General features: G+C 38.0%; 1 protein-coding gene across 2 annotated transcripts in view; it reads left to right on the forward strand.

Moving 5' to 3' along the window:
• The window catches only part of Xpr1 (xenotropic and polytropic retrovirus receptor 1), a 173,274-nt gene extending 154,825 nt beyond the window's left edge, over positions 1-18,449 (forward strand). For both annotated transcript variants that reach the window (XM_008829741.3, XM_008829740.3), the window contains 4 exons: positions 3,240-3,406; positions 6,874-7,013; positions 10,094-10,315; positions 12,704-18,449. In XM_008829741.3, coding sequence (XP_008827963.1) covers positions 3,240-3,406; positions 6,874-7,013; positions 10,094-10,315; positions 12,704-12,764 — 590 coding nt within the window. In that variant the 3' untranslated portion in view covers positions 12,765-18,449. The remainder of the gene's footprint in view (positions 1-3,239; positions 3,407-6,873; positions 7,014-10,093; positions 10,316-12,703) is intronic.
• Positions 18,450-18,932: the final 483 nt, after the last annotated feature.

An 18,932-nucleotide genomic window follows, 5' to 3' on the forward strand; every position in this document is an offset into this window, starting at 1 on the left:
GAGATCTGCCTGCCTCTGCCTCCTGAGTGCTGGGATTAAAGACATGTGCTACCACACCCAGCTAAAAAAATATTATTTATATTTTTTTTGTGTATGAGTATATTGCCTGCATGTGTGTAAGTACACCCATGTCATACAGTGCCTGTGGAGATCAGAAGAAGGTATTTGATACCCTGGAACTGGAGTAATGGACTGTTATTAACCACAATGTGGGTACTGGGAACTGACCTCTAGTTCTCTGCAAGTGCAGCCAGTGCTCTTAACTGCTGAGTTATCTCTCAGGCCCACATTCAATTTTTAAAGTTGCTAATATAATTTAATTAAGCTACTTACATACAGTGCCTGTGGAGATCAGAAGAAGGTATTTGATACCCTGGAACTGGAGTAATGGACTGTTATTAACCACAATGTGGGTACTGGGAACTGACCTCTAGTTCTCTGCAAGTGCAGCCAGTGCTCTTAACTGCTGAGTTATCTCTCAGGCCCACATTCAATTTTTAAAGTTGCTAATATAATTTAATTAAGCTACTTATCTTTATCTGTATTCATCTTGTTTTTGAAATGTAAGGACCCAGTTTTACTAAGTTACTGAATTTGCTTTATTCTTTGCAAACCTTAGTAGATGAATTATGAGCACCTTTTAATGTATTCATTATGTTAATAATTGATACTAATCAGCTAGCTTCTATATCTCTGCATAGAACCAAATAAATATGGAGGAACATATCCAAATATACCTAGATAACAATTTGTTATATTCTTTAATAATTCATATAGTATTACAAATATACAAACCAATGGGCTTTTGAAGAAGAAAAAGTTTGTGATTATAATTTAAACCTGAAAAGAATGCTTATATCCAAGAGGAGCTGTTTGTCAGAATCACTTATGAACTGGTTTTGGTTTTGTTTTGTTTTGTTTTGTTTAAGATATAGTTGCCTTTCTCTCTCACTGGCTTTCTAAGAGAATCTAAAACAGTGATATGCCGGGTGTGTATTTATTTATCGACCCAGCTCTTGGGAGGGAATGGAGATAGGAGGCACCTTTTTAGTGTTTGTTGATTTCTGTGATGGATATTTGCATCTCATCGAATTTTAGACCACTACTATAACACTGATTATAAAGTTGTGTAGTAGCCCAGCATTGTACACCATTCCCAACATACAGATAGAATATGTAATGCTACTTCAGGGGGGCGGGGTAGACAAAATTGGGAAATGATGAGCTTTGAGTATTTGTTATTTTGTTATAGCTAATTATAAATTAGAGATTCACATTGAGGTAATGATTAATGGTTGTGTTCAACCCATAGGCACTCATGAGCTAGTACATACTGACCCTAGTGTTATCCTGGAGCTCTGTGCTATCAGTTTTTCTAACTATGTAATTCTGAAGCAAGTAAACTGCCAACCATTTATTTTTCTAAAATATAGAGCTGATCCTAAGGCCCAAGAAAGCATTCTACAGTTAAGTCCCAAATATCTTCTAACCCCACTTCAAATCATACAAATTCTCTTGCATCTGGTGTCACCTACCCTAGTTGTAGATTACTTACAACCTTATATTTTCCCTACCCTTGCCTTTCATTATCTCCTTCAGTCTTGAATGACCTCATCTCATCTGCCCGGCTTTAGCAATGCTGTTTATTTCTTTTTCTAGAAATAACTAAATCCTACTTCCTCTCATTTGCTGCTGTTGAATCCCCATTCTCCTTGATGTTCTTAGTGCCTCATTTTCAACTTTGATTTATTGTTTATAGTAAATGTTTATGTCACTACATTATAAATTTCTGACAAATACCTTTAAATAATACTGTACTTAATATACTAATAACTTTAAAGTGATTAATAAACATTTATTTATTTTAATAGGACAAATTGTAGATGATACATGATACAATACAGCCTTAGCTTTCAGTATTTTTGAAAAACTGACCAAAATGTAAACATTTTTAAAGATTAAATCATGTGTGAGCCAGACGTGGTGGCACATGCCTTTAGTCCCAGCACTCGGGAGGTAGAGGCAGGTGGATCTCTGTGGGTTCAAGGCCAGCCTGGTCTACAAAGTGAGTTCCAGGCCAGCTTGGGCTACAGAGAGACCCTGTCTCAAAGACCGCCCCCCCAAAAAATAAGCTAAATTAAATTAGATCATGTATACCATTTCCCCCCCTGACAATTCCGAACCAAACTAACAGTTATTTATCCATATCTTAAAACTGGAAAACGTGATGATAACTCTGGAACTTAACAAAGTAGAATTTCAGAGAACATATGAGGCACTTAAAGCCAAAAAAGAGATGGCTCAGAGGTTAAGAGCACTGACTGCTCTTACAGAGGACCCAGGTTCAATTTCTAGCACCCACATGGTGGCTACGAACCGTCCTTAACTCCAGTTCCAGGGGAATCTGATCTCTGCGGCATTGTACGACATGGGTGCACTCACATACATGCAGGCAATTTACTCATACACATAAAATAAAAAATAAAGATAATAAATAAAATATTAAAACCGAAAAAGATTAAATTGTATGACTGTTTACAAATTATTTTTATTCTGATTTATTGTGCCTTATAGTGCTCTCAGAATAAAGACAAAAGGAGTATAAAGCCAAGTTAGCCTTTTATATCAATAAATTCTCTTTAGTAAAGCAAAAATAATCAAGCTTTAGACTTGAGAAATGTGTTCATATGCATAAATGGGTGAATTCCCCAACACTCTGTTGGAGTTTGGGCATTTTTTTTCCTGGAGTTATCTGATTGCCATCACAGTGAGTACTAACAAGATCAAAGTGTGTGACAGATATACTCAAGAGTCAAAAACAACCCAAGAATTTCTCAAAGCCAAAGTAGCATATTCTTTTTGCTGTTTGGGGAATTTTTTTCTATTTTTTTGCCCTAAGCTACCACCTAGTGGCAAAAATTAGGATGACACATTTTATAACATTCAAAGAGTGTATTGAAATTTGAATTTTTATATAATCAGCATAGATCTTCCCAAACTCCAAATAGACATTTGTACAAATATTATATGTTCCATAAGTTTGATGGTTTCTTTGGACTTCATAGAAGTCATATTTACTATTTAATCTTTGTTAGACAGTGATTCTACTAAGGGTGTTTGTTTACAATGTCTTATTTCTTTGATATAAAGGTGCTATTTTTAGTCTTACTTAATGAAGAATTTCAGTTAAATCTAGTAATTTTCTCTTTCCCTTTGACTTTTCCCTTTTCTTTGTTCAGAACGAAAACATTCAGACACTGCGGTGTTCTTTTACCTGTGGATCGTCTTTTGTATCATTAGTTCCTGCTATACCCTCATCTGGGATCTGAAGATGGACTGGGGTCTCTTTGATAAGAATGCAGGAGAAAACACTTTTCTCCGGGAAGAAATTGTATACCCTCAAAAAGTATGTATAAAATGTCTGTTCAAGGAAAAAACTTAGGTATATCAATAGTTAAATTCAGTTGCAATACTGACCCAGCCCCTAATTATAGTAACCTAATATGATTAGAAAAATAATTATCTACAATACTAATCAAGGCTACAGAAATATATTGTATGTTTACTGTGTGGCACTATTGAAATTACAAGCTATGTTCTAAAGAGACAAGCAGATTGCAGTGTAGGAATGAGCAGAGAGAGTAACCTCTTCTGAGAGACCTTGTTTCTCTTAGCATATTTGGCCATGTGTACTATGCTTTTTTAAAACTTATATGATCTTCCGTTATTGCAGTTACTACATTGTGTTACAGTGACACTTCGATGACTGACTTCTCACTGCCCAGCATAGTTCTTGGTGTGTAGTAGACTTCGTGTATGGAATGAACGCATACATGTTTGACTTAAGAAACAGCCTTATGAACTCACAAAGGAAAGTTTGACTGTCTGACTGCTCAGATTCATGGGGAATTCTCCTTTTGTCTAGCACAATGAGTATGTGTTAGAATCGAGTGCCAATCCAATCAGAAAAAAAATAGATAATTCTGTAGGAATTATTTTAAGATTTTATTCACATGAATAAAATAATAAGAGAAGCTGAATTTAATTTAAAAGTCAAAGAAACAAAAGTAGCTTTATATAGTTGCTTTAATGGGAGTTAAAAATACCATGATTAGAGTTTGAAGAAATGGCTAGCAATTAAGCACTGGCTGCTCTTGCAGAAGACCCAGGTTCAGTTTCCATCGCCGTAACAGTGGCTAACAACTGTCTGTAACTCCAGTTCCAGGGGATCCAACATCCTTTTCTGGCCTTCACAGGTATTGTACAACATGATGCACTTACATATAAGTAGACAAAACACTCATATAAAATAAAAATAAATAAAATTAAATACCATGATTAGACTTTGAAAGAATTAAATAATGAACTGGAAGTCTGGATGTGTGAATTCTAATCTGAACTATCCACTAACTGGCTATTTAACTTTAAGAAACTAGACTGCAGGAGATTCTCAAAGGTTAGTCATCCAGAAAATGTCTTGCTGTGTCCCCAGGCTAAGTTTCTGTTATAAATAAGAAAATAGGGGCTGGAGAGCTGACTTAGCAGTTAGGAGCACTGGTTGCTCTTGCAAAATTGTATTTTGTTTTTTGGGGTTTTAAAATACCTTATTATTTTTATTTTATGTGTATGAGTGTATTGCCTGCATGTATGTTAAGTACACCTGTGTCATGCAATGCTGGTGGAGGTCAGAAGAAAGTATTGGATCCCCTGGAACTGGAGTTACAGATGCTTATTAGCCACTATGTGGGTACTGGGAATTGAACACAGGTCCTCTGCAAGAGCAGTCAGTGCTCTTAACCACTGGGCCATCTCTCCAAGCCCTGCAAAATTGTATTTTGAAAAGTATATGATTGTGTAATATTCAGTAGAGAAGGCTGTTGTTAAGTGTGAGGACTGAAGAAAAATGATAAAAAGTGAACACAAAGAATGATATGTATGTAAGGTAACTTCAGATAAGCAAATAGAAAAAAGAGAGATGTTCATTGATAATGATCTTTGTGTTCTTAACATCAGTGATAGCAATAACCCCAAAGTGAAAATTTAGACTATATGACCAAGGCATTAAACATATTTTTGTAATTCTTAATTAAAAAGAAAATTAGTGAGGAGTACATAGCTCAGTGGCAAAGCACTTACTAGCATTTGAATGAGACCCAGATTTCAATTCCCAGTATCATAAAAAATAAAAAGAACCATGTCAGGCATGGTGGTGAGGCCTTTAATCCTAGCACTCAAGAGGCAGAGGCAGTTGGATATCTGTGAGATCAAGGCCAGCCTGGTCTACATAGTGAGTTCCAGGCCATCTGGGGCTACAGGGAGACCCTATCTCAAAAAGATCACCAAAATAAAATATAAAATAAAAAGAACCAAGGAAACCACTTATGAGTAGGCATGAATGCAGATGAAGTTGGTACTTTCGTGCTCACAAGTGTATTTTTGATTACTGCTTATGTTATTTGGCAAGTGCTATAACACATTTGTTTTTTATACTGATTGCTTCAGTTCATAGTATCTTTATATAAATGTTGATCTGTTTTCTCTTTTCAGTAGTTCTGATTTTATTGACTTCTACTTAATGAAATTAGTGAAAAAAAACTTTCTTTGTTACTACAGTATTTCATACCCTAGAAAATAGTGTATATACTTTACTATAACTACAATTTTTTAAAGTTTAAAATTTTTAAAATATTTTATCTATTATTTTTATTTTTTGTGTATGAGCGTATTGCCTGCATGTATGTAACTGCACCTGTGTCATGCAATACCCGCATAGGTCAGATGAGGACATTGGATCCCCTGGAACTGGAGTTATGGACTATTGTTAGCCATCATGTGGGTGGTGGGAACTGAACCCAGGTCCTCTGCAAGAGCAGTCAGTGCGCTTAACCACTGAGCAATCTCTCCAGTTCCCTGTAATTGCAAATTTTTAAGAAAAAAGTGAAGAAACTATTTGTGGATTCAGTAAACCTTAGTAACACAGTAGCATAGACCTCATAAAATCAGTTCCTAGGGATTGACAGTACATGGTTTTAAGTTACCATACAAGCAGTGGGTTTCAGTGTGGTGTTTTCATGCATTCTCTGTTCTTATTCATCCCCACACCCCATCCCCTTCTTCCCTCACAGTAGCTCCACTTCTGTGTCACTTGTGTCCCATTACTCTCTTCCTCCTCCTCCCTCAAGATTGCTTTTTACCCTTTCATGGTCACATGGCTCACTGTACCCTCCTCCTTCTTTCCAATACAGTAATAATGCATTTGTTTAAAAGGTAAATCCACATTCAGTGTACTCACTGTTGGACTGAAGCAAAGAACTACAATTCATGTACCTTTAAGGAATCAGTCTTAAACTATCTACAATTGACTGATATAAGAAACTGTTCAGAAGGAATACACGAGATCAAAGACAGAAAAATTATGTTTGAATATGGCAGTAACATAACTGATTTCTGGACCTGGGGTACAGTGTTCAATATAAATGTTAAAAATTGAAATTTAGGTACAGATAGTACAGTTAATAAATCTGCTAATAACCTAGCTACTTAGTCATTGAAACATATAGCCATGTTCCTACTAGAATGTAGTCCCAGTTGGTCAAAGGTCTCTTTAGCCTATATTTGGGGCCTTAGAAGAGAGTTTGAAATACAATATGGGAATGAACTATATTTGTTAAGTGGGTTCTGAAACTCAGTAGTACTTCATTTTCATAGTACACTGTACTATGTTGGTGGAAAATTAAATTGGTGAAATCTGTATAGCTGTATTCTTCTTGAATCTGTTGGCAGGACATGTGTGAGTCCTGACAGCCGATCAGAGGAGTCTTTCTTTGTGAGAAAAGCGATGAGATGTATACACAATCTACTTGTATTCCCTAGGCCTACTACTACTGTGCCATCGTAGAAGATGTTATTCTGCGCTTTGCTTGGACTGTCCAGATCTCAATTACCTCCACAACTGGGCTGCCTCATGTTGGGGATATCATTGCCACTGTCTTTGCCCCTCTTGAGGTTTTCCGGTAAGCAAACCATTGCAAAACATATTGAAGATTCTAAAAGACACGTAATACTGGGGTCAGCAAGGTAGCTCAGTAGGAAAGGCGCTTGCCACCAAGTCTGACGGTCTGAGTTCCATCCCTGGGGCCCACAGGGTGGGAGGAGAGAACCAACTCCTACAAATTGTCCTCTGATGGTAGAAGGAGAGAACTGATTCCTACAAGTTGTCCTCTGACCTCCACGGCATGGTGTGTGTGCCCACATACATATACACAAAATAAATAATAATTTAATTTTTTTAAAGATACCCAATACTTAAAAATTAGAATTTATTATAACTTATGCTCAAAAGGCTTAAAGTTTCTATTTTTTTCAAATTTCTCATCAGTTTAGACTTGGAAAACCATACTTAAAAACTTAGATTTTTACAAAGTTAAAATAACCAGTGATGATGACTTGTAACTCACATGACAGAAAGAGAGAACCCACTCCTGAAAGTTGTTCTCTGACCTCCACATGTGCCCATGCACACATGCACGCACACACACATGTACACACAAAATAACAAATTAATCAACTAATTTAAAAAGACGTAATGTAACCACCTTAGAACTAGTCAAATTCCTCAAAAACTATAGCTTACCAGAATCAATAAGGAAATAGAAAAATCTAGTAAATTCTTATCTATTAAAGAAATTAAAAATTAAATCCATATTAAAAATACTTTCTATAAGGAAAACTACAAGTCAAGGGAATTCTTCTAAATATTTGAAGGCAAATTTTTTTCTTATATTTTATTATTATTTTTAAATTTTTATTATTTTTATTTTATTGCCCGCATGCATGTAAGTGCACTGTGTTGTACAATGCCCATGGAGGTCAGAAGAGGGTGTCAGATCCCCTGGCTCAGCTTCCACTCTACTTCTTCCCTTATACCTTACTACCCTTCTTTTTATTATTACTTTTTGTGTATCAGTATATTGCCTGCATGTATGTAAGCGTACCCATGTCGTGCAATACCCACAGAGGTCAGGAGAGGGCATCAGATCCCCTGGGACTAGAGTTACAGACAGTTGTTAGCTGCCATGTGGGTGCTGAGATTCGAGCCCAGGTCTTCTGCAAGGACAACCAGTGTTCTTGAATGCTGGGCCATCTCTCCAGACCCTGAAGGCAAATTTGTACCATTCTTTTACAAAATGCTTCAGAGGAAAGGGCAAGAGAAGAACGACTTGGTAATTTGTTTCATGCTCCAGCATGGCTGTTGTCTGAACTTTCAAGGGTATTCTAAGAAAGATCAATTCATGTCAGTCACTATTCTGTCTTGGAGCACAGCTGCAAAAATCCTGAACAGAATATTAACTAACAAGTCCAGCGGTATAGAGAAAGATTAATGCTTTACAAGTTAGGTTCATTTTAGGAAGTAAGATTTAATACTCAAAAATTAATTTGTGTAATTTAATACATTAGCAGAATGGCGAAAGGGAGAACTTCATTATATGCAGAAAAGGCCATTGTTAGAACCAGTACCTGGCTGGACAAGGGGATATGCACCTATAGTCTTAGCTACTTCAAGAAACTAGGGCAGGAGAATTGTTGGACACCAGCCTGGGCAACATAGTAAAAACCTGTCTCAAAATCAACCAAACTAGCAAACAAACAAACAAACAAACAAAAAGCCAGCAACTTAAAAATCAGTGCTTATTCCTGAAAAGAAAAATTTTTACAAAGATATAAGATCATAAACATTGTAAGCTTTCAACAGTGATCTGTAATAAGACCAAGGCTTGCTGTCACCACATATTTAAACCACACTGCAAGTATAGGTTGTTCAGTGGGAAATTATAAAGATTGGAAAGGAAAAAGCAATTTTAAAGTTATTTTATTCACTTACTCATATATGTATCAGGAAGTCCCATCAACCTCATCATAACAGACCCCTAGTCTGTCTGCTTCTGTCACTCTGTTACAACCTCTTTGGCAAAGTCACCATCGTCCCTGGTCCCTGCTTTCTCATTGGTCTTCAGCTGCTCATTTCCTCCTGAGTTCTAGTGACTGTTCTACCAATAGAATAATCCTTTTAGACAAAATCACTTCACTCTCCTCAGAACGCTCATTGTAAGAAATCTGAACTCCTTCTATGGTTTATAAGGACCTCTGTGGACGGGCCCTCCCAGCTCTTCATCTTTGTTTCCTGTCATTTTAACCACACTTTTTCTACTCTGGCACCATAGTCCTTGCTTCTGTTCTAATACGCTAAAGGCATTCTCCTGTTAGGCCTTTTTTATTTGCTATTTCCTCTGCCTAAGACACTTTTCCAGGAGTTTTACAGGACTTGCTTCTTTGTGTCATTCAGATTTTTGCCAGTGCCATCTCTTTGAGGTTGTTTGCACCAACCAGCCTTATGATAGCATACTGTGTGCCCTTTTTCTCCTCTGTGTTCTTCAGAGCACTTCTCCATCAGCTGACTGATTGCTTATTCACCTGTCTTCACTGCTGGAGTAAGAGCAGAGGCTTTGCCTATCATTCAGTGCCCTTTCCTCTCTTATAATAAACATTCGGTACTTACTGAATAAAGAGAAAGAATACATTCCAAGAGACTACTCTTCTTTCCTTTCCCCTAATCTTTCCAGCTCTCTCTTTCTATTTATTTATTGTATGGGTGTGGATGTGTATATGTACATGTGTGTGCTGGTGCATGTGTGGTGGTGGTGGGGTACATGTAGAGGTCAGAGGATAACCTTGGGTGTCATTCCTCAGGTGCCCTCCACCTTTTTTTTGAGATACAGTCTCTCATTGGCCTGGATCTTTGCCAAGTAGGCTAGGCTAGCTCTTGGAATCTACCTGTTCCTGGCTCCTGTCTTGCTGTTACCGTGATTACAAATGCACACTACCATGCCCAGCTTTTTATGTGGGTTCTAGAAATCCAAACTCAGCTCTTCATGTTTACAAGGTAGATATTTAACCAATTAAGCCATCTCCTACATGTCTCTTTGATTTTAATATTCTAGCTTGTAATTTGTGGAAATTTGATAATCTGGGAGGTTTACAGATAGTAGTCGTATATTCAGATTTTACAATGAATGTGTTTACCCTATTTGCTAAGGCGATTTGTGTGGAACTTCTTCCGCCTGGAGAACGAACATCTGAATAACTGTGGTGAATTCCGTGCTGTGCGGGACATCTCTGTGGCCCCCCTGAATGCAGATGATCAAACACTCCTTGAACAGATGATGGACCAAGAGGATGGGGTGCGAAACCGCCAGAAGAATCGGTCATGGAAGTACAACCAGAGCATATCCCTGCGCAGGCCTCGCCTTGCTTCTCAGTACGTACAACTTCCACTTCAGCTTGGAATGCTGCCTCTTTTTTAACGTTGAATAACATTTACACTGAGAAGCTATTAAATTGAACCAAACGAAACTTCTGATATCCAGCCATTTTTCCTCTACAGACAGTAGTAACAACAATTCTGTATGCTCCACCTTGTAGAATGTCTTGAGCACGTAAAATAAATGTCAGTATATTACCCAGAATTGGGACTATAGAAGAACATAGGAGAAAATGTATTGGAAAATGATTTACTTGACACTTGAGCATGGTATGTTTTATATACAAGTAACCTTCAAGTTACAGACTTGAGAAATTTTGTCATTTATGTAACCTTGCCCAAATTTTTGAATTTCTCTATATTACCCCTCTTTTGTAAATTGGAGTTGATATAGTTCCTATTCATAGGATGATTAAGAAAATTAAATTCATGATTATGTAGAACTCACCCAATTCCTTCACAGAAACAGCTCAGTAAGTATAAGCTATTACTCTTATTAAATATATACACTAATGCTTTTAGCAGTCATTTACTTTATATGTTCCTAAAAGTAACAGTGCATGTAGAATATATAGTGACTTCCATATATTGATCTCTGAAATTTAGAGAGAATAGATAGCACTATAGGTTAGAATAAAAGAGCCAAGGCTTCAGTTGAACGGTTTTCTGAAAGATAGGGAGTGTTTAAATAAGGTAAAGATTATAAAAGTAGAAAATGAAGGGCAGAGAGGGAAACCATAGACTAGAAGTATACTGAGAAAATTTTAATTTCGTACTCAACTAAAGTGTCAGAAATTGGCCAGGAGGCTGAAGAGCTGGCTTAGAGGTTAAGAGCACTGACTGTTCTTTCAGAGGACACAGGTTTGGTTCCCAGTACCCACATGGCAGCTAATAGCTATCTATAACTCCAGTTCCAGGGGATCCCACATCCTCTTCTGACCTTTGTGGGCATTGCATACATATGGTGTACTTATATACATGCAGGGAAAAAAGTCACATAAAATAAAAATAAACAAAAAAAAAGTTTTTTTTAAAGACTGGCCAGGCGTACTACACTTTAATCCCAGTACTTATTAGGAGGATCAGGAGTTTCAGGATTATCTTCACTCACATAGAGAGGTCAGTGCCAGCCTGGTCTACATGAGACCCTGTCTCAAAAGTAAATAAACAGCCAAAGTGCAAGCTTAATCTTGTAGGCAGGAAAGAAACATCTTGTTTCAATGACACCACAGGATGTGGTAGGAAAGGGAGAGCTAAAGGCCAGAATACCACCTGGAAGGTTATTGTAATATTTCTAAGTATGGGATAGTGAAGACTTCGACCAGGATACTTAAGGTCAGACTCAAAGGATTAAAAGCAGAAGGTACCAGCAGTAACCCATGGCATAGTAGGAAGTAGAAGAGATACTAGAAATTTTCCAAAAAGAAAAGGTGAAAAAGAGAAAGCCAGAAAGGAAATTGAGTCTCAGGTAAGAGAAAAAATAACTAAAAGCAGTAGGATCAGTTGGGAAATCAGTAGGAAAAGCATCAAAGCCAGCGTGGTGCTGTTATGTCAAGGAAGCAGCATTTAAAGAAGCTGGGGTGGAGGAGCAGTGGTAGGTAAAAGGCTGAAGAAGATGCTGTAAGTGGGCCATAGGCTCATTGAGTTCCCGAGTTTGAAAGTCTCATGCTTGTTACCAGCAGAGGGCGGTCTAAACACACTATTTCTGTTTCAGAAATCAGGAGGCTCTTTGGCACTAAGTGATGTTGAGTTTCAGGTGTTCCATGGAAAAACACTGGCAAACTAGATTGCAGCCAGAGGAAGATGTTTAGAGTGGGAAAGAGAAAGCAGGGAATTCAAAGTGAGAAGATCTGAGCCTAAGCTCTGATTTCATGATTCATGGAGGCTTTAGCACAGCCTTAACCTTTCTGAATGTCAGGTCCCTCCCTGTCTGTCAAGTAGGAATGAGAATTCTTATTTCACAAAACACTACTTTCACCTCATGGGGCTAATGGGATGCAGAACATTTAAATATTACCTAATTCCATTTTATACTGTTTGAGAATCTCTTCCACAGCATCATAAGTAGCTGATCATTTTGTGCTGATTGAAGTTTTTAACTCTAAGACATCTGGTTTTTTCATTGGATAGTCAACACTCCAGCTCAGATTCTTTTGTGATCATTTCTCTGTTTAAACATAGCCTATTGCTGTTCTTATTCCCCTCCTCTTAGTGTTTTTCCAGAAATACTTGAAATGGAATATGAAGATCCAGCAATAGTTCCCTTCTGCAGCAGATAATGCCTGTTTAGGATATGTGTTTGATGGTGGAAAGAGTAGAAATCTGCCCAGTACTGTGAATGCTTGTATCACTCAGCTAAATGCTTGTTTCTTCTGATTCGTCTAGGTCCAAGGCCCGTGACACTAAGGTATTGATAGAAGACACAGATGACGAAGCTAACACTTGAATTCTCTGAAGTCTAGATTAACATCCTTGTTTTTCCTACTCTACGATTCTTTCCTCGACCAACGCAACCTCCAGTACCTTTTTCCAGCTGAAAACAGGAGAAAACATATAACACATTTTCCGAGCTCTTCCAGATCGGATCCTATGGACTCCAAACAAGCTCACTGTGTTTCTTTTCTTTTCTTCTGGTTTAATCTTAATTTTCTATTTTTAAAACAAATACTTCATTTGCCAATCAGAGGATGTTTTAAGGAACAAAAACATACTATCTTATGGATTGTTTACAATCACAAAGACACAGATACCTATCAGGATGAAGAACAGGCATTGAAAGGACCCTCTGATGGGACGGCACCAAGATAACTTGGCTTCTGCTTGGCACGGTTTTGACTGGTTGAAACCGGGCATTGGTTTTTAAATTTTTTGTCGGTTTATGTGGAGAATTTTTTCCTTTTGTTCATACCCAGCGCAGAAGCACTGGCCGCACTTGCAGGAAAAGTGCAACTTAGAGCAGTACCTTCATTCACGAAGCTACTTTTTAATTTGATGTAACTTTTCTTATTTGGCGGAGGGTTGCTGGGTGGGTGGGAAATATGATGTATTTGTTACATATAGTTTTCTCATTATTTATGAAATTTAACCATAAAAGAATGATATTACTCCTGTGTAATGAAGGTGACATCCATGAACAAAGGCAGGAGAAGCTACGGTGGCATTTGGAGGGTCGGGTCACATGCCTCTTTCAGGAGACAACTTGTACCAGTTTGGCTTTTCCTCTCTCTTTTTAATTTTAAGCCAAAGTTTTATTGCTGAATTTTAAGTTGCTGCTGCTTTAGAGTCCTGAGCATCTGTCATAGCAAGACATCCCATATATTTCTTCACCAGTAGAAGTTCGTGTAAGAGGGCTGATGGTTCTATTTTAGGAACAGGTGTGGAGTGCATTTGCCCCTATTCCAGTCACAACAGCAAAGTTTTGTGTGTGCCCTATTCCAGTCACAACAGGAAAGTTTTGCCGTGTGCTTCTGTGTGGGGGGAGCTGTAGGGTCACCTTTACTGACTCCAAGTTGACAGACCTACTTCAGAGACTCCTCATACCCTTATTCGATATTTTCCCTCTGGTCTCATCCACTTTAACCAGAATTTGATCAAATTCAGAGTCTGTTGTAGGGAAATCATATTTTTGAGCGTATAGAACAAACCACCCTCCTTCACACTGTATTGACACAAAAGACCTTGGCAGCCATCTTTAAACCCAGCAGTATTAAAAGGTGAACATTGGGTTTCATGACCTCCCATGATAGAAACCTGCCTTTCAGTTTGGGGGCCTCTAAACCTGGTCATACATAAAAACTACATTTCTTAGAAAAATGAGACCATTATACCCATTTTCACGTCTTTATTTCATTCCTATGTTCTCTAGAAAAAAACTAAAAAAAACCCAGCATTTTACTTTCTTGAATATGGTTGGCATTAAATCTAGCATTTCAGGATTGGGGGTCATGGTAGTAGTAACTGCCTAGCATTCTCGAGACCCTGGGTTTGATCTCCAACACTGGTGGGGTAAAACATTTCATTAAGAAAATAATATAAGTATCAGGAAAAATTAAAGTGTGTTTCAAAGCCCCCTGAAGTGGCTCAGGAGATTCATGAGAGTCAGTGTACTTCTGTCGCTTTAAGGTTAGTTCTAGACAAAGGAGCAACTAGGTGAGAAGGCAGCAGTGAACACTAACATTCACTTTCTTTTAAAAGCATGCTTGCAGGCCCTTAATTCACCCCCTTTGTTATCAGACTTTCTCCATGTATCACACATAACCATTACTCATTAAAGTTACCATCACTACTAAAATTCGACCAATTAACTGATGTCAGTTTTCTTTTAAAAGAAGTTCCTTCCATCTTTATTCTAGCAAGTTCCTAATTTTCCTCCCTTTCTGAGCTGAGATTTCCCATTACTCATACAACATTGTTGCTTCTGTTGTTTTTGTGTGTTTTGCCAGGTATGTCCCCTGGCCCCAAACTAAAAATGAAACATTTACTTTAAAAAGAAAACTTTCAATAAACTGTGCCCTTTATAGTAATAAGTGGTAACAGTTTAGTGACCCTTGGTAGATTGGAGGTTGCATTATTTCTGTTTAGGAATTTTTTTTCCTAATTAATCTGGCTTTTTAACGCTTCAAAATCCTGGGGAGAGATTTCATTGGCCCGTGAAGCGGTAGCAGCAGTATTACTGAGCACATAGAACAGTCCAATGGCTGATCATTTCTTGTACAACCAAAACCTTTAGTACTGTGCATCCAGAGCCATTTGAATCATCAGCTTCATTTATGACAACACACACAAACTCATAGCTGACTTCTGGTATTTCAACTCCTCAGTGTTTTTATATCAGTTATCATAGGGTCATTTGGTCTTTTTCTGTCTGTTAGGATTCCAGTCCCCAATCAATATTATTGCTTTCATAGATGATTCAGCAATAGAATGTATTCCTTTTCTGACACATTTAGCCTGTTGACTACCCAAAACAGGCTTATGCACTGTCAACTCTTAAAAAAATTTCTTCACCAAAAGAATTTGGGAAACAAAATACATATTTAAATTTTTCCTATGACAAAAACAGTGTGCATTTTTCTCTCTAGTTCATCTGCCACAGTCATGGTAAACATTGTGTTCTACCTAAGGTTTTATTGGATAATCCTGTACACTGAAACTCTCAATAGAAGTCTTAGAAGTGAATAAATACCATGGAGTCATTTTGTAGTCTAACCAAAGGTGAAACTGCATCAGATTGTATGTAGCTTTAGAACTCGTTTGTTTTATATGAGAACCACTTAATTTTTAATATTAGCTAAAATATTACCCCCAAAGGAATAAAAAAGAAGTATAAGCAAAAGAGTAAAAACCCATTTTTCATTTTATGATAACGTGGGAAGCAATGAGGAACAAAGGTTTTGGGAAACAAAGGGAAGTTGCTTGTGCACAATGAGTGCCTATATTTCAGGCCGCCATGCCCTTACAGTGAGAATTGATGGTTCCTATCTCACAGAGAGAACTTGCTTGAAGATTAAGTTGTCAGTAGTTGGGTTATAATGGTCATTTGTACGATTAGTGGCCTTCTGTCTCCAGGACTACATTGAGGGACACAGTGTGAAGGAAGACTACAGTAATTCAGCAGGAACCCTTAGAGAAGAGAAATATGGCCCCGCCCCTAGGAGCCATGGCTCCCCAACATTCTGAGCCAGATTTCTACAGTGTGAGCTGAGTCTTACCAGAAAGACTTTGTTAATAGGTGGTGTTTTTCCACTCTGGTCCCCTCATTTCTGAACATTCGCGCTGAGGCAAGATGAGGGCAGACCCGAGTCTTAGAAGACAGATGAGCAGTTAGCTGAAAAGTATTGAAACAATTTTGGAGATCTAGAGAAGATGCTGGGCCTCAGCAGCAGGAACTGAGTGCAGCCTGTGACCTTGGGCACAGGCCTCTCCATCCCTCATTGCCTTTATTTTCCTGTCATTTTTTCTTCTTACCTTGCATTATTCAAGAAATAGTTCTTTATTTCCAAATTCTATTTTCTAAGAAATGAGTACAAAGATTTCTAACTCTTAAGAAGAATTTCGGAACCCTCTCTCTAACTTATTTAAAGTTTGGGGATTCTCTGAAGTGATTACACTACTTCATAAATACATTTTAGGTTATTCTTTTAAGAGTTTAACAAAATTTGCCTAACTCACAAAACAAGTACTTCTTTCTATAAATAATATATTCAGATTTCTAAAATTAAGGTGACTTTTTAAAAAATTTTTATTTTTATTTTATGTGTATGTGTGTATTGCCTGCATGTAGGTAAGTACACCCGTGTTGTGCAGTGCCCTCAGAGGTCAGAAGAGGCTGTCGGATCCCCTGGGACTGGAGTTACGGATGGTTGTTAGCGTCCTTGTGGGTGTTGGGATTTGAACCCGGGTCTTCTGCAAGAACAACCAGTGTTCTTAACTGCTGAGCCATCTCTCTAGCCCCTAAGATAACTTCTTAGATTAAGAAATAATCATGTTAGAGCTATGGCTCTGTCAACCATAGAAACCACCATTCTTTTCTTGAGTCAAATAAGCCAGTATCATTACTGGCCAGGTGAAAATAGAAATTCTCATTAAACTTTTGGAAAAGGTTCATTTGTTTTCTGGTTGGTCTAATTAGTTTTCACTGGCCATTCACAAATACTTGTACATTTCTGCATTACAAATATCAGTCATGATTCTAAATCTTAAAAGCTCCCAAGTTTCTGCCTCATTTGAAATTTAGACAATGTCAGAACACCTGGTAATGTGGGATAGAATTGATTTGATTATAGCACAAGTTTGTGTTATTCAGTGTTACAAATCAACCCTCTAGCCAGCATTAACCACACTGCTCAGTAAATACTGGAATAAAAGCATCCCTTAGGTTTGGATGCTGAAGTTGAATGATACAAGAAGTTTGCCTGGTAAGGAGGAGTGCCACTGATGGGTACAGCTGCCAAAGCCCTTCTTACACAAACTGTCAAAACTAATGCTGAGTTGCCCCTTAGAAACAGCCTTCAGAGTATATTTTCTTATGGTGGAAGAGGAAGTTCAAGGGCCAAGATGAGTTTCTGCTGAAATGGGGAGAATCCTATCAATTTCCAACTGAATGTTTCCTTGTAGCAGACCTTTGGTTTATTTTATTACTAAATGCCACCTTCAGTTTTCTGGATGGTGCCATCCACCTGTGGAGGACAATCAACCTATTGTTTGCCTTGGATTCAGTGTCTTGATTGGGTCTCATCTTGTGGACATTTGGACTTGGCTGTACTGTATTCCTTTCACTGGTACCATTGAGAGTCAGAGGGCTGACCGAAGCTCTACCAGAAGGTGGACTTCCAAGAAACCGAGGATCCTGTCTCTGTCTCTTGAATTATATCTGAAGCTCCTGCCTGCACTTCCCCCATTGTCCATGGCACTGCCAGCGTGGTATGGATAGGGAGAAGGATTGTGGGACATCCCAGAGGAGTAATTGTGACATTGTTACGGTTTTGAACTGTTAAGGTAAAATTATGAGCCACTCCTATTTCAGTTGCAAAAAACAAAATCCTTGAAGCTTTGCTACATTGTGAAGATTGATTTTGTGCTGTTTTCTGGATTAGCACAGAAGCTTGTATCCATGAAGTGAATTTAGGAGGGGAATGGGGTGAAACTTGTTTTCTTTTCAAACCCTCTCCCACTACTGTGTTTCCCATGCACACACACCCTTCTCCACACTGTGTTGGTCAAATGATGCTATTCTATGAATCCCTGAGCTATAGTTGTCAAAAGTAACTATGGATTGTGATTAGTCCTCTGTGGGTGATCCTTTCCCTGTTCTCCCTTGCTTTCTTTCCTACTCTCCACTCTGGTAAATGGAAAAGGTGACGTCAAAGAATCAGTGTTTGCTTGGACTCATGTCGTGTCTGTGACTATGCTATTAGCTGTCTCCCTTTTCCTTCTTCTATGGGTAGAATTCTAATGACATGTGGAGCTCCCTTCTGGATAAGTAGGTTTAAATGCACAATGTGGTACTGTTCTATAGTTCCTAGATGGTTGTAAAAAGCAAAAAGTTAATGTGGTTATGTGTTTTTAAAAGAAAATAAGTGATTGGTTACAAAACTGTCCTTTTTTCATTATTACAAGCTCTTTTCCAACAGTTTGCTGACTCTTTTTCACTGGTAAATGGTTGTTGTCACTGTGTATTTCTCTCCAGGTTTCTTGGATTCCTGAATGTGATTCCCCTTAGCACTAATTTCTGTATGGGCCTAACATGAATACATCACAATAGTAAATTAGAAATATTTTATTAAATTCAAAAATAATCTTAAAGGAGCCAGGTGTGGTAGGTTAGGCCTATAATTCCAGCACACTGGAGCCTGAAGCAGGGGATTTGTTGTGAGTTTGGTTGAGGCGGGTGCGGTTACATAGTGAGTTCCAGACCAGTCTGGGCTATAGAGGGAGATCTTTTCTCAAAGAAGCAAACAAAAACTTCAATGGCCTTTTCTCTTTGGGTATGGCTCTAAAACAATGGAATTGATCAGCAAGTATTTTTTTAAATTATCCTCAAATATTAGGTGAGACACTATAATTGCATGTTGGAAAGCTGCACCTTGTTGCATGCACGTGCACGCCCTCTGTG

The sequence above is a fragment of the Nannospalax galili genome, unplaced genomic scaffold (assembly GCF_000622305.1).
Source record: "Nannospalax galili isolate Female #2095 unplaced genomic scaffold, S.galili_v1.0 scaffold294, whole genome shotgun sequence".
NCBI lineage: Eukaryota > Metazoa > Chordata > Mammalia > Rodentia > Spalacidae > Nannospalax > Nannospalax galili.